This window comes from Rissa tridactyla, chromosome 6 (genome assembly GCF_028500815.1).
Source record: "Rissa tridactyla isolate bRisTri1 chromosome 6, bRisTri1.patW.cur.20221130, whole genome shotgun sequence".
Taxonomy (NCBI): Eukaryota; Metazoa; Chordata; class Aves; order Charadriiformes; family Laridae; genus Rissa; species Rissa tridactyla.
Genome location: NC_071471.1, coordinates 12220634 through 12232795, shown reverse-complemented (window position 1 = coordinate 12232795; position 12162 = coordinate 12220634). Strand labels below are relative to the sequence as shown.

General features: G+C 40.6%; 1 protein-coding gene across 12 annotated transcripts in view; it reads right to left on the bottom strand.

The window, feature by feature from the left end:
* STAG1 (stromal antigen 1) overlaps positions 1-12162 on the bottom strand; it is a 200902-nt gene that overhangs the window by 80023 nt on the left and 108717 nt on the right. For all 12 annotated transcript variants that reach the window (XM_054206620.1, XM_054206619.1, XM_054206621.1 and 9 more), the window contains 2 exons: positions 11066-11217; positions 6655-6728 (listed from right to left, as the gene is read on the bottom strand). In XM_054206620.1, the coding sequence (XP_054062595.1) occupies positions 6655-6728; positions 11066-11217 (226 nt within the window). The remainder of the gene's footprint in view (positions 1-6654; positions 6729-11065; positions 11218-12162) is intronic.

Genomic DNA, 12162 nt, shown 5'->3' with positions numbered 1-12162 from the left:
CAATTAAGGCCAAAAGTATTTAGGACCCTGAAACACAGAGCCTACACTGGATAACTGGGATATGTCAGGTGGAGACCAGTATGCTCCTCAGGGTCTTGCTGGAGCAGTTGCCAGTTGCAGCTCCTGGGTTCTCTCAGTCTGTTTGATCACAAACTCGTTTAGGTTACTCAAGACCAAAACTGAAAGCAATTTTAGCTGCTCTGTGCTGAAATGGATGCTTAAATCCTTAAAGCATTACCAGTGCTGAGGGAAAACACCAAGGCAAAAGATGGAGTTGACTAGCAGAGCAATAACTGCTTCAAGACTTCTTGGAAGCTCCTAAAGGATGGGATAAGAGTTCGCCTATGAGAAAACTTTCTAACAAAGGCAGAAACGAGGGTCACTCACCTGCCTCTGGTGTTCTTTGGGATGGAATCTCAAATTCCCAGGCAAGGGACATGAAACGGTGCAGCTCTACAACAATAGACCATTGCCAGTTGGACCAAACTATGCCCCTCCCTGTCCCTTGGGCTGCTCAACAGTTTCTAAGCATTTTGAAGACGTAGTTACAAAGAGAACTGGACAAAATGTCTTTTCTACTTCTTTCTATGACACTCTCATCTCTGGAGCTGAACTAGGACCCTATAAGGGAAGAAGGGTAAGAAACATAAGTGTGCAGAGCCCATTTCCAGAAATTCTGGTGAATGCTCACTGAATACCCCAACTCCTGGGAGGGGTTGGTAAGCAGCACTCCCATTTCTAAGTAATTCTACCCAAAGTGCTACTTAAATAGCTATTTCAATAATGTGGTACTAAGCTGATTATCCAACATTGTTGCCAGACCAAGGAATTGTATTGTTTGAAGGCATGACTTGAATTTCAAGATGTAGCTCTACGTAGCTCTACGTATCTCTAAAACCAGTGTTTCTCCAAAACTTATACCACATTAACACCTTTGCTTATATGAAGTATGATGCACGGCTTTGTAGGAAAGGGAGTGGGTGTTTTTAAACTTAATACTAAGGTCAAACTCATGTAAGTACCAAGATCTAACTTTTTGCCTTTCTCTTTTCATATGCCTCTGAGCAACAACTGGTCTAGGTAATTGCTATCTGTTTTTTCAACATATGTAAGGATTGTATTCCTTAATACATAAATAAAGCATTTTCTTGTCACCCAAGATGTGTGTTTCACCTCCTTAGGATAACAAACTTAGGGGGAGGAAAAAAGATTTTCCTATGGTTTTATGTGCTATCTGGTTTTTGCGCTCTCAGTCTCCTACCTGCTTCCTCACCAGACTTCCATCTAATAGCCCTTTTTTCCATGCAACACTCTTGTTTCCTAGATTGGAACTCAGATGCAACTTGCCACCATCATTCTATTTACCCAGCAGGAGGGAAACAAGCACCTTGGAAGGAGACAGAAGCATCTTCTCTGTAAAGCTGCTATCTACATTTGACAAGTTTTACCTTAACTATCAGGACTGCTAAAACAATGCCTCAGGCTCATTGCACTGCATAAATTCACAAAACCATCATGTCCATCAGTCTGAGGATGCCCATTCAGGTCTGCCAGAAGTTAAAACTGTAATAGATGTTTTGCTGGAGGTTCACATCCAGAGGAATGGCTCTTTGAGCCTTCAAAACAGAAAGATGTTATGAAGTAGGGCTCAAATAAGAATGCCCTGAATCTTACCCTCTGAAAGGGAAATGTGTCTGGACACACATTGCTAAGTCAAAAGCGGGGAAGTAGCCAAACCAAAATTTTGACATCTCTGATAACCGTTGAAAATGATGAGCTTGAATACTTGTGAAGAATACACGTTACATCTGAGAAGCTATGTGGCAATAACCTCAGAATCAAAGTAATCTCTGATATGCTCATATAACTGAAATGAAGAAACAAGCCTCCCTGTTTTTTTAAACTATACACGTACCCCGCAAGCAATTTTCAGCTGCTTTAACTTCAGATACAAAACCCACTACGTTAAGATCCCTGACCTACCAGTAGATAGTATCTTGCTACTACATACCACATACCAAAGGTATTACACTCATGCAGACACAAAACTTATTTTGAGATTAAGACCTCTGAACATGACAATATCCAAGCCCCTACACGTACAAGCCTTCTACAAGCAATGTTTTGAGTATTTCCAAGGCCAGGTGTTCTACAGCCTCTCTGGACAACCCGTTCCGGAGTCTGATTACCTTCACAGCCCTGTACTCCTGTTTACCACAGTCATCATCTCCCCTGGTTTTATACTCATCAACATGAGCCCAGCAACTTCCCTCTAACTGACCTTGCTCCTACATCTTCCTAAATACATCATAGAGACACAAAAATAGTAAAAAATGTGATTCAGGAAAGAGATAAGGAAATACGCAATGAGGTAGGTACATCTCCTGCATGGTTATTAAGCATATCTCATTTTTTGGCCAAATCTGCTGTTAACACTAGACTAACATTACACCTAGAAAATTGTTTAGCTATTTCTGTAAATCATGGTTGGTTTTTTTTAATGGCAGAAGTGAGCATTGAAATCTTCCAATAAATTGTAAGCTAATCTACAGAAAGGAGATTAACCTCACTGCAACACCAGCTTACTAGTAGGAAGACTGCTCCATTCTATGGGAGTCTATGGGACAAGTCTATGGGACTGGATGGGTTACATCCAAGAGTGCTGAAAGAGTTGGCAGACACGCTCGCCAAGCCACTTTCCATTATTTACCTCAAGTCATGGCTAACTGGGGAGGTCCCAATGGACTGGAGGGTAGCAAATGTAGCACCCATCTACAAAAAAGGCAGAAAGGAGGATCCAGGAAACTATAGGCCTGTCTGACCTCAATAGCAGGGAAGGTCATGGAGCAGATCATCGAGTGCCATTACAAGTCATATAATGGACAAGCAGGGGAGGAGGCCTAGTCAGCATGGGTTTATGAAAGGCAGGTCCTGCCTGATGAACCCGATCTCCTTCTATAAGATGACCCGATTATTGGATGATGGAAAAGCTGTGGACATTGTCTACCTAGACTTTCGGAAAGCATTTGACGCTGTTCCCCATAGAATTCTCATGGAAAAACTGGTGGCTCATGGCCTGGATGAGCATACGATCTGCTGGATCAAGCACTGGCTGGATGGGCAGTCCCAAAGAGTCGTGGTCAATGGAGTTAAATCCAGCTGGTGGCCGGTCACAAGTGGTGTCCCTCAGGGCTCAGTGTTGGGACCATTTCTGTTTAACATCTTTATTGACGACCTTGACAAGGACATAGAGTGTATCATCAGCAAGTTTGCAGATGACACGAAGCTAAGCGGGAGTGTTGATCTGCATGAGGATAGGGAGGCTCTACAGAGAGACTTGGACAGATTGGACAGATGGGCCAATGCTAACGGTATGAGCTTCAACAAGGCCAAGTGCCGGGTCCTGCACTTGGGCCACAACAACCCCATGCATCGCTACAGGCTTGGGGAAGAGTGGCTGGAGAGCTGCCTGGCAGAAAAGGACCTGGGGGTTCTAACTGACAAGCAGCTGAACATGAGCCAGCAGTGTGCCCAGGTGGCCAAGAAAGCCAATGGCATCCTGGCTTGTATTAGAAATAGCATGACCAGCAGAAGTAGGGAGGTGATTGACCCCCTGTACTCAGCACTGGTGAGGCCACACCTTGAGTACTGTGTCCAGTTTTGGGCACCTCAATACGAGAGAGATATCGAGGTGCTGGAGCGAGCGCAGAGGAGGGCAACAAAGCTGGTGAAGGGCCTGGAGAATAAATCTTATGAGGAGCGACTGAAGGAGCTGGGACTGTTTAGTTTGAGGAAGAGGAGGCTGAGGGCAGACTTCATCGCTCTCTACAACTACTTGAAAGGATACTGTAGAGAGGTTGGTGCTGGTCTCTTCTCACAGGTAATTAGTGATAGAACAAGAGGGAATGGGTTCAGGCTGGACATTAGGAAAAAATTCTTCACAGAAAGAGTGGTCAGACACTGAAATAGGCTGCCCAGGGAGGTGGTGGAGTCACCATCTCTGAATGTGTTTAAGACTCGTTTAGATGTGGTGTTGGGGGATATTGTGTAAGGGAGAACTTTGTAGAGTGGAGTTGATGGTTGGACTCAGTGATCCCAAGGGTTTTTTCCAACCTAAATGATTCTATGATTCTGAATGAAACTGTTTGGGGGGGCTTTTTGTTCAGATCAAGGACTTGCTATTTAAGTTACAAAGGTCACTAAGCATGAATCACTGTGCTGGAGTCTGAATCATACTACGGAAAGGGGTTTCTTCTCTGGGAATAATTAAAATAACATTCTTTTGAAATCATTACCACTTGCCCATGGGCTAAGGACTGTAAAATGATGTCATGTTTATAAATCACTTGAACTATTTGAGAGAAGGAATGCTTAAGAAATATTATGGAAGCAGGTAATAATTTGAAATCCTTTCCTTTTTCGCCCCCACTGCCCCCAGCCCTCGTTTTCTCTTTAATTAGTTGGTTTTAATACAGGCATTTTTTCCCCTCTATGTTCTTGCACAGATATGACTGCAAAAATTTGAATCTATGTTCTCTGTGGTCTACAGATTACTCATATTGAAGTGTATGTAGTAACAGACTCTCTTCGGAGCTTCACAGCAGTTGAGGCCGGAGAGATGACAACTCCTCATGAAAGCGGCTCTTGGGGTCAGATTTGGAAGCAGTTACTTCTGGCCCCTCTCAACCACCGCAGAAGTGGTACCATCCACACCGCTCAGAGCACACTGCTACTCGACTCATTTCAGCAAATTCTTCCCCAGTCTAACAGTGTCAGCCTGGGCATCTTTTTTCAGGGCACGGATCAGCAGAGTTCATTTATTTGGCCCCTTCCTTGTTACAGCAATATCAGCAAAACCAGGCCTTTACTAACGGTGGCAGGAGGCACGAAAAGAAACCTGGGTTACACAAGGAGGATTTACAAAGAGTGTTTTTCCAACCCTACACAAAAGCATGAGCTGCTAGGAAAATACTTTAAAGTTTTATTGTTTGATACAATACACTACATTCTGAAGGCGCAAAAATGGAAAAATTCTTTGCATTTAACTTTCTTTATTACCTACCCCAGCATAAAAGCTGCTTTCATGACAAAATAGCGTGAGTGCTCTACTGAGCTAATCCTAATTTACCTGTTGACTCTGTCTACCCATCCCATGCTGTTGCCAAGCAGCTCAAGGCTTACTGACCAACTCCACTGCCTCTCAGACCCCTGCAGCTCACCATCCCTCCTTCGCGGCTTCCTCAGGAGGGAGGAAACAAATGGATAGCAAATGAAGTTGTCCCATAGGTGTGCGGGACAGAATAAGGATACAAGGTCTGAAGAAAGAGAGAAGTGTGACACACGCATGCAGAAAAAGAGGTTCCGTTGTAAGTAATCGCTCTACTTAGATCCCTTGTCTTTTTAAGAGACCCCGTTTTGCTCCTACCTCCGATCTCCTTGGAGAGATGCTCCCAGTACTGCTATAAACTTCAAGTATCCTGCTTGGGTACTGAAGATACATGCTCCAACTCCACTGTGTTGTTCACATTCACGTATTTCTTAGCACAGGCCCCTTCCAGGTTTCCTGCACGCTTTTCTCCGTAATTACAATAATCCCTCTGCCCACCTGAACTGTGGGTTCCTCCTCACCTTCTAACCTTTTTCTCATAAACCCTTTCTTGTTTTCTGCCATTTGTCCAAAAGATTTCATAAACGGTAAAGCTTTAAACCAGAATTTAAATCTGAAAGGTTAATTGCATAGTTTAGTATCCTGGAATTTCATCTTTTGACTTTGGTAAGTCAATTAACATTTAAAGAGCTGGTTTCATCAAGATGCTGCAGATGCTCTGAGGTACCTTGTGATGCAAAACAACCCTAAATCTATTTTAAAAGACCACTGCTCTCTGATAAACCATATTCCAATATAGCATGCACCACGCCAAATCTACTGGTTTGTGCAATTCCAAAGTAAAGAGAAATGCACACACGTGCACATTCACACACACACATATATAACCTGCTGTGGTTTTGTATTCACAAGACATAGCATATTAACTAGTAAAAAACCCTTTTGTGATGTGCTAAACACCACACTAATTTTTTTTTAATGTTCTTGCTACAAACATCCAAAACAATTTAAAACCAAAAAATACACACGAACTGGAATTAAGGCTTTTGATTGCCCTTATGTAATTTAAGGAGAAAAAAGCCTAAAATAAAGCTGAAGTTGTGTCTAAAGCACATGTGGTGGTAAGATGAGAAATTCACTTTTTACACTTAAGACATACAAAAGGAAATGCAGAGTCGAGGTACCCAAGAACCAAAACTGCCCTCTTACGATATACAGACATCATTTCATTATTCTTAAGATATGTCATGTTTGTGCCCCCACCTTGGATGACTTTTCGTTTTAAAACACAAAGATTCAAATTCCATGTCTCCCACAACTCCTTTAAAACTGTTTCACTGAATTAAAATAAAGTTGTGTGGATGGCTCTACTGTGTAATTAATAGGGGTTACGCTTAGATTTTCTTCCATAACTTCAGTGTTTTTCATACTGATTTTGTGGCACCTAGAATATTACATCAGAAGAAAACTCAACACAGAAACTGCCCTTGACATTATTTATGATTATACTTTGTTAGCAAAGCCTACTGTAGCATGCATTTTCTTACCGGTATCTATGAACAAATATACCCTTAAAAATAGAGTTCATCATATTTTCGATTTCATCTTGGTTTTCTTGTAGCTGCAAAAAACAAAACAAACATAAATAAAAGATCACTGCTTATTATAATTGGATATTCTACAATTCCTTATTGGGAAACATTAGAAGACCATGGAAGAGCACTTAATTAAAGTTATTAGTAGATTCACCATTTTCTACTTTTTCAGCACATGCCTATATTTTGTGCATATAAACACATATATATAGATATATGCAATGCCTTAATGGGAGAAAGTCAACATTCTCTACAAACATCAATTAACTTAGTTTCAAATTAGTCCTTTGAAGTGGTCATCACCATTTTTTGGCTACTGCTATTTAGACAAGTAGAGACTCTGTGTTCAGTAATGTCAGCAGTCCCATAGTCATGGTTAAACAGATAGAACTGGGAGTGAATGACAGCTGCAGAAACGAAGCTGGTTACAGATCAGGAATCCTCTCTGAAAAATTCAACGTCCTATTTAAGGAAAGTACTTAAAGATGTTCCCAATCTTAAGCATGAGCATACTTTATCTTCAGTGCCCACGACAACTGCCTTTCTGAAGCAGGAAACTTTCCGGCATAAGAGCATGGGTGCTTAACATTGGAGCCCACCTGACACCCAGGCCTTACACTGGAAAAAAACAAACCCAAACATAAACCAAACCCAAGCAAAAAAAAGTGTCACGAGTGTGTTTTTATAAATAGGAGTGGTTTTTTTTAAAAAAACCTTAATATTTCCTGTGTAATATGGACACACTTTGTACTATGGAAAGCTTCCTTGTGCCAATGAATCTGTTAACAAATCCTAAAGCAATATCTTGGAATCAATTAAAGTATTCTCATCCTGTCAGCTATTGTACTAAACTAAATAAGTTTGACTTAAGCACACCAAAATGCAGCTTTTTTAAATAAGATGATGCCAATTTTACACAATCAGCTTTTGGAGCAGAACTGCTACTACACTCAAAGGCATCATTCCTCCATCAAGGTGTCTCTTCGTACCAAAGCAGAATACAAAAACACGTGTGAATGTAAACTCTTCCACATTTTCAGAATGAAAACCACAACAGAGCCTTGCAAGTACAGAGCACACATATGCATAACATAATAAAATCTGCATAATTATGGACATATATATGTAACAGATAAAACATCTTAAAGCCAGAGGCAGAATTATGATCAGCTGTTTTGACTTTCTGCATAGCGTGAGCTCATAAACACTTTCACCTCAGGGTTTATATTTTGCAAGCCACGTTTATAAACATTTCTACAGTATCTTCCCAGATAAGATCTAAAGTAGCTTGCAAAATTCAGTAAATAAAGCCTCCCAGTTTCCTAAAATGTAAGGAGGTGATGCCTCCATTTTGCATATGGGGAGACCAAGGCATTGAGAGCTCTTGACTAATTTGTCTAACACCTGCCAAAGAAATTAATTTCATAGTGAAAGGGATTATGTACAAAGGGAAAAGCCAGGTGCACACCAGCTCTGTGTGTACCAAAGGGCTGGTACACACGCCAAGCATATTTAGACATGGTTTCTGGAAGAAGCACTATTTTCAGTATCAGCTCAACCCAAATATGCACAGCCTAAATGCCTGTTCAAGAATACAGAACCCAAAAGGGAGCGTGAATTTCTCATCCCTCCTCAGACTTCACAGGCTACAGGCAAATAGCCACAGAAACATGGGGCTAGAGACAACCTAGCACAGAATGTGGAGCAAAATGAGGATGGGAATGAACCAAGAAGCCTCAGGAGGCCTTCCAAAAAACTAACCAGGCCCTGAAAGGGAAAGGACAAGCTCCCGCAGAACTTTGTGTATGAATCGTTAATATAAAAACACACCACATAGGAGAGGTTGGAGAGACCGAACTTTATGAGCCATGAGGTTTCGATACTGAAGGAAAGTGCCCTTTGACATTTCTGGGAACGAGAAGTTGAGCAGCACCATACAATACTAAGTGGCACAGATGAGGGGACAGCACGGCTGGCTTCCTCCCTCTTCTGCTTTTTCTACAGGGAATTTACAGCTTGCTATGAACATGGTAAGTTACCAGCTGTATAACTGACACAGGGCTCCACGTGCTGGGGCAGAGCTGGTGTACAAGGAGAAGCAGAGATTCAGTAGGTCCGTTTGAAACCCCTTTTACTTTTATGTGCTGACATTTAAAAGATACAATTCCTAAGTGTATCTTAGTTTTGGTAATGAATTAACAATTCTTTGAAAAGTATGAATTTTCTCCAAAACTTTAATTGCTTTTTACACTTTCAGCTTTTCTAGACCACGTACTTGAATTTCAGTGCTTAACCTCAGGCATCTTGAGAGCGCATTTGTGTCTTGGGATTCCTGCTCTTACCAATGCAAAAGTGATTTAACACCCCCCCCCGCCCTTAAACCTAAGTAAAAATAAGGGAAACATTCTCTTCTTGACTCTGCAAGCATTTTGAGAAGCTTAAAAAGTATGACGAACACAAAATTTGACTTACTACTGGCAGCAACTAAAGCACAACTTCCTCTATTTTGTGGCAGATTGTTACATAAATCATCCGGTTTAGTTGAAAATCTCATTGACAAGAATAGAGCTTCCCGCACTGCTCTCACATTAGGTATGTAGAAGATGACATGAGAATGAAACACTTCAGAGAGAGGGTTCCATCTCTTCTACTTCAGATTAATTTGCCACACTTAGCTAAAGAACTGTCCCTGTATAACTTCACAAAGATAAACGCAGGCCTGTGTATGTGCCTATGAGCGTTTATCATGATGGCACTACCTCAAAAGAATCAACTAAGTGCCAGCACAGAGTACTACTGTAGATTCAGGATATTTAAACATGGTACACGCAGCCATTATGCCATCTAATCCTAATAAAATCTCTTCTATACAGGGCCCTCTACCGCGCTTCACACCCTGTATCTGAGGACATACTCAAATGACCACCACTCTGCTCTGCCTTACTCCCATGCAACATTTTCATTAGTTTTAGTGAGTAGTGATGTGACAGAGACTGAACAGACATGTGAAAAGTTAAGGTTCGCCAAATGCGCATTCTTCTTTGAGGGGTTCACAGCCCTGTGCTAGCCTAGCCATCCTTGCGTTCAAGTCTCCCCAGAGCAATTATATACTGCATCTCCAAGACATTGAAAAGAACAGAACAGAGGATGTCCACAGACACAGAGATGCTAAAACAAGTTAATCAGTGTAATTAGTGACTCTGTCCTCCTCTGGAAATTCAAAGCAACAATCAACAAACATGGAATAGAAACTGTGCTCCAGCTATTTTAACAAAGCAACTCTGCTTTTTAAAATGTTTTAAGGCTGACATTGAACTTAATATTTAATTTAAAATGTTCCTCTTGCAGTTTGGGCAGGAGAGATTGTTCTTGCTTTGTACCTTAATGCATGATTTTAAAGAATTATGAAAGCCAAATAAAATTCTGTTACGGACCACAGGGGTAAAAAAAAAATAAAAATACATAATTGTAATTATCCCCAGACAAAGACTATAAAGTCAAGCAATTTTGAGTCAAAGTTATACCTAAAAGAATCCAAGGTGCATACAGGTAAAGTACCCAGATGGCCTTAATTTGCCACGGAGTAAGACAGTGGTGGAAGAAATATATTCAAAACATATTAAAAATAATAAATTTAAATCTAAGTCACATACATTTCAATTTTTCAATTAATCTTATGAGTTTTACAGGGCATCTTTACAGATTACGGCTGTTTGGGTGTATACGTATTCATTTTCCACTTGTTATCTTCAGATTTCTTTTAAGTACAACTCTAAAACTGAATTTCCTGGGATATAATACTTTATTTAGGGATGATTACAGCAACCTTCTAATGGTTTTGCTCACCTAAAGCCGGACTGGTACTTACTAAAAGCGACTTTAATGTCTCCCTAGCTTCTTCTCCCTGAGATCAGGTGCTATAGCCCCCACTCCAGTGTTTCTTGAAAGCAGCTACAAAAAGAAGTACTAATGAGACACTGTAATGATTGCAGTGATCAAAGGGAGAAATGGGCAGTGCACTGAGGGACTACATGTGATCCTCTTTTCAAAATCTGTTTGCATAATCACATCAGTTACTACTTACAACTTGAGATTCATTTTCTTCCTGCCTGGTCATATACACAAGCCTGAGAACAGAAATTACCCTGTGTGCAGAGCAGCACACAAACTCAACTGAATGCATTAATGCAAGATGAAAAAACGTAGCCCAAATAACGTGCTTGAGATCACACAAAGAGGACTGCAGAACTAATCTCTTGTTTCTCACTATGGTACTCAAGTCACAAACCACCCTGGACTTTCTGTTGGAGGGAATGTATATGAAACCGGAAAAAAAAAAAAAAAAAATCATGTTTTCACTTGCCTCTTTTCTTTTCTGAAGCAGCAGCTCCAATCTTTCATTAGCTCTTTTGCCAATCATTTTGTTTCTCTCAGCTTCATACTGCCTCTGTGTATTATCCTGATGAATGCTCAGGTTTAAGGCAACATTCACAAGAGCAGTCATAAGCTTCATAGCTGCAAAGGCAGAAGACAGAATATGACTCTTTACCTGTAGTCAGAGCTAAAAAATACTTCCTCAGCAGATCCATACTCACAGAAAATAAACACCTCGACGCTGACACAAAGCCATCTGGAAAGGCACTTCCCACCCACTTGGCTCATCTAAAGGTCGGAACAGAGAGTATATACACTGCATTGAGCTCCAGGAAATGTTCTTTGCCATCTTCTCCGGAAAATTATGCAAGTTCCGAGTGCGTAAGGTCAGTGAGCAAGCATGTGAAACTGCAGGATGAGTGTACACCATGAAGCCAGTTACTGTGGAGTTACAGACACTTCTCTACTGAAAAGCATCATTATAGATGCCTCCACGCTACGGGTAACTTAACAAATAGCTTCTGAGGATTACTCAGTTTACAAGGGATCACTGCACAGTTTCTCTGAAAGTAAGTCTGACATTGCTCTGAAGTCAAGTATGTAGTTATATGAAAATACAATTAGAACTTTATATGCCTTTTCACACATGCTAGATCTAATATTGTTCATGCCTATTTTTCTGTATAATTTATTTTTACAAAAACATTAATTAGGGTCTTTCTTGTGTTCTGTGTGGTTACATAGCATATCACATTTTACAACACTGAAAAAACAGCAAAATGATGTAACAAACTATCACACCCTCTCTGGCTAAATATGCAGCATTGTCTTCAAGGTAGAAAAGCAACTATACAAATGGAGAAGTGAAGCTACTTTTGTGGTAACTGTCTTATTTTGGTATTGCTCAAAGCTGGTAACTCTAGAAGCACGCACGTGTACTTCTTAAGTTTCTTGGTATAATGAATCATTTCTCATTCAAAGTGGCTAGCACAGAGGAAAATTAAAAAAAAAAAAAAAGAGAGACCCCCAAAACATTCCTTCAAGAATAAATCAGTTTCTAAAAGTAGATTTTCAGAAACTTTATGA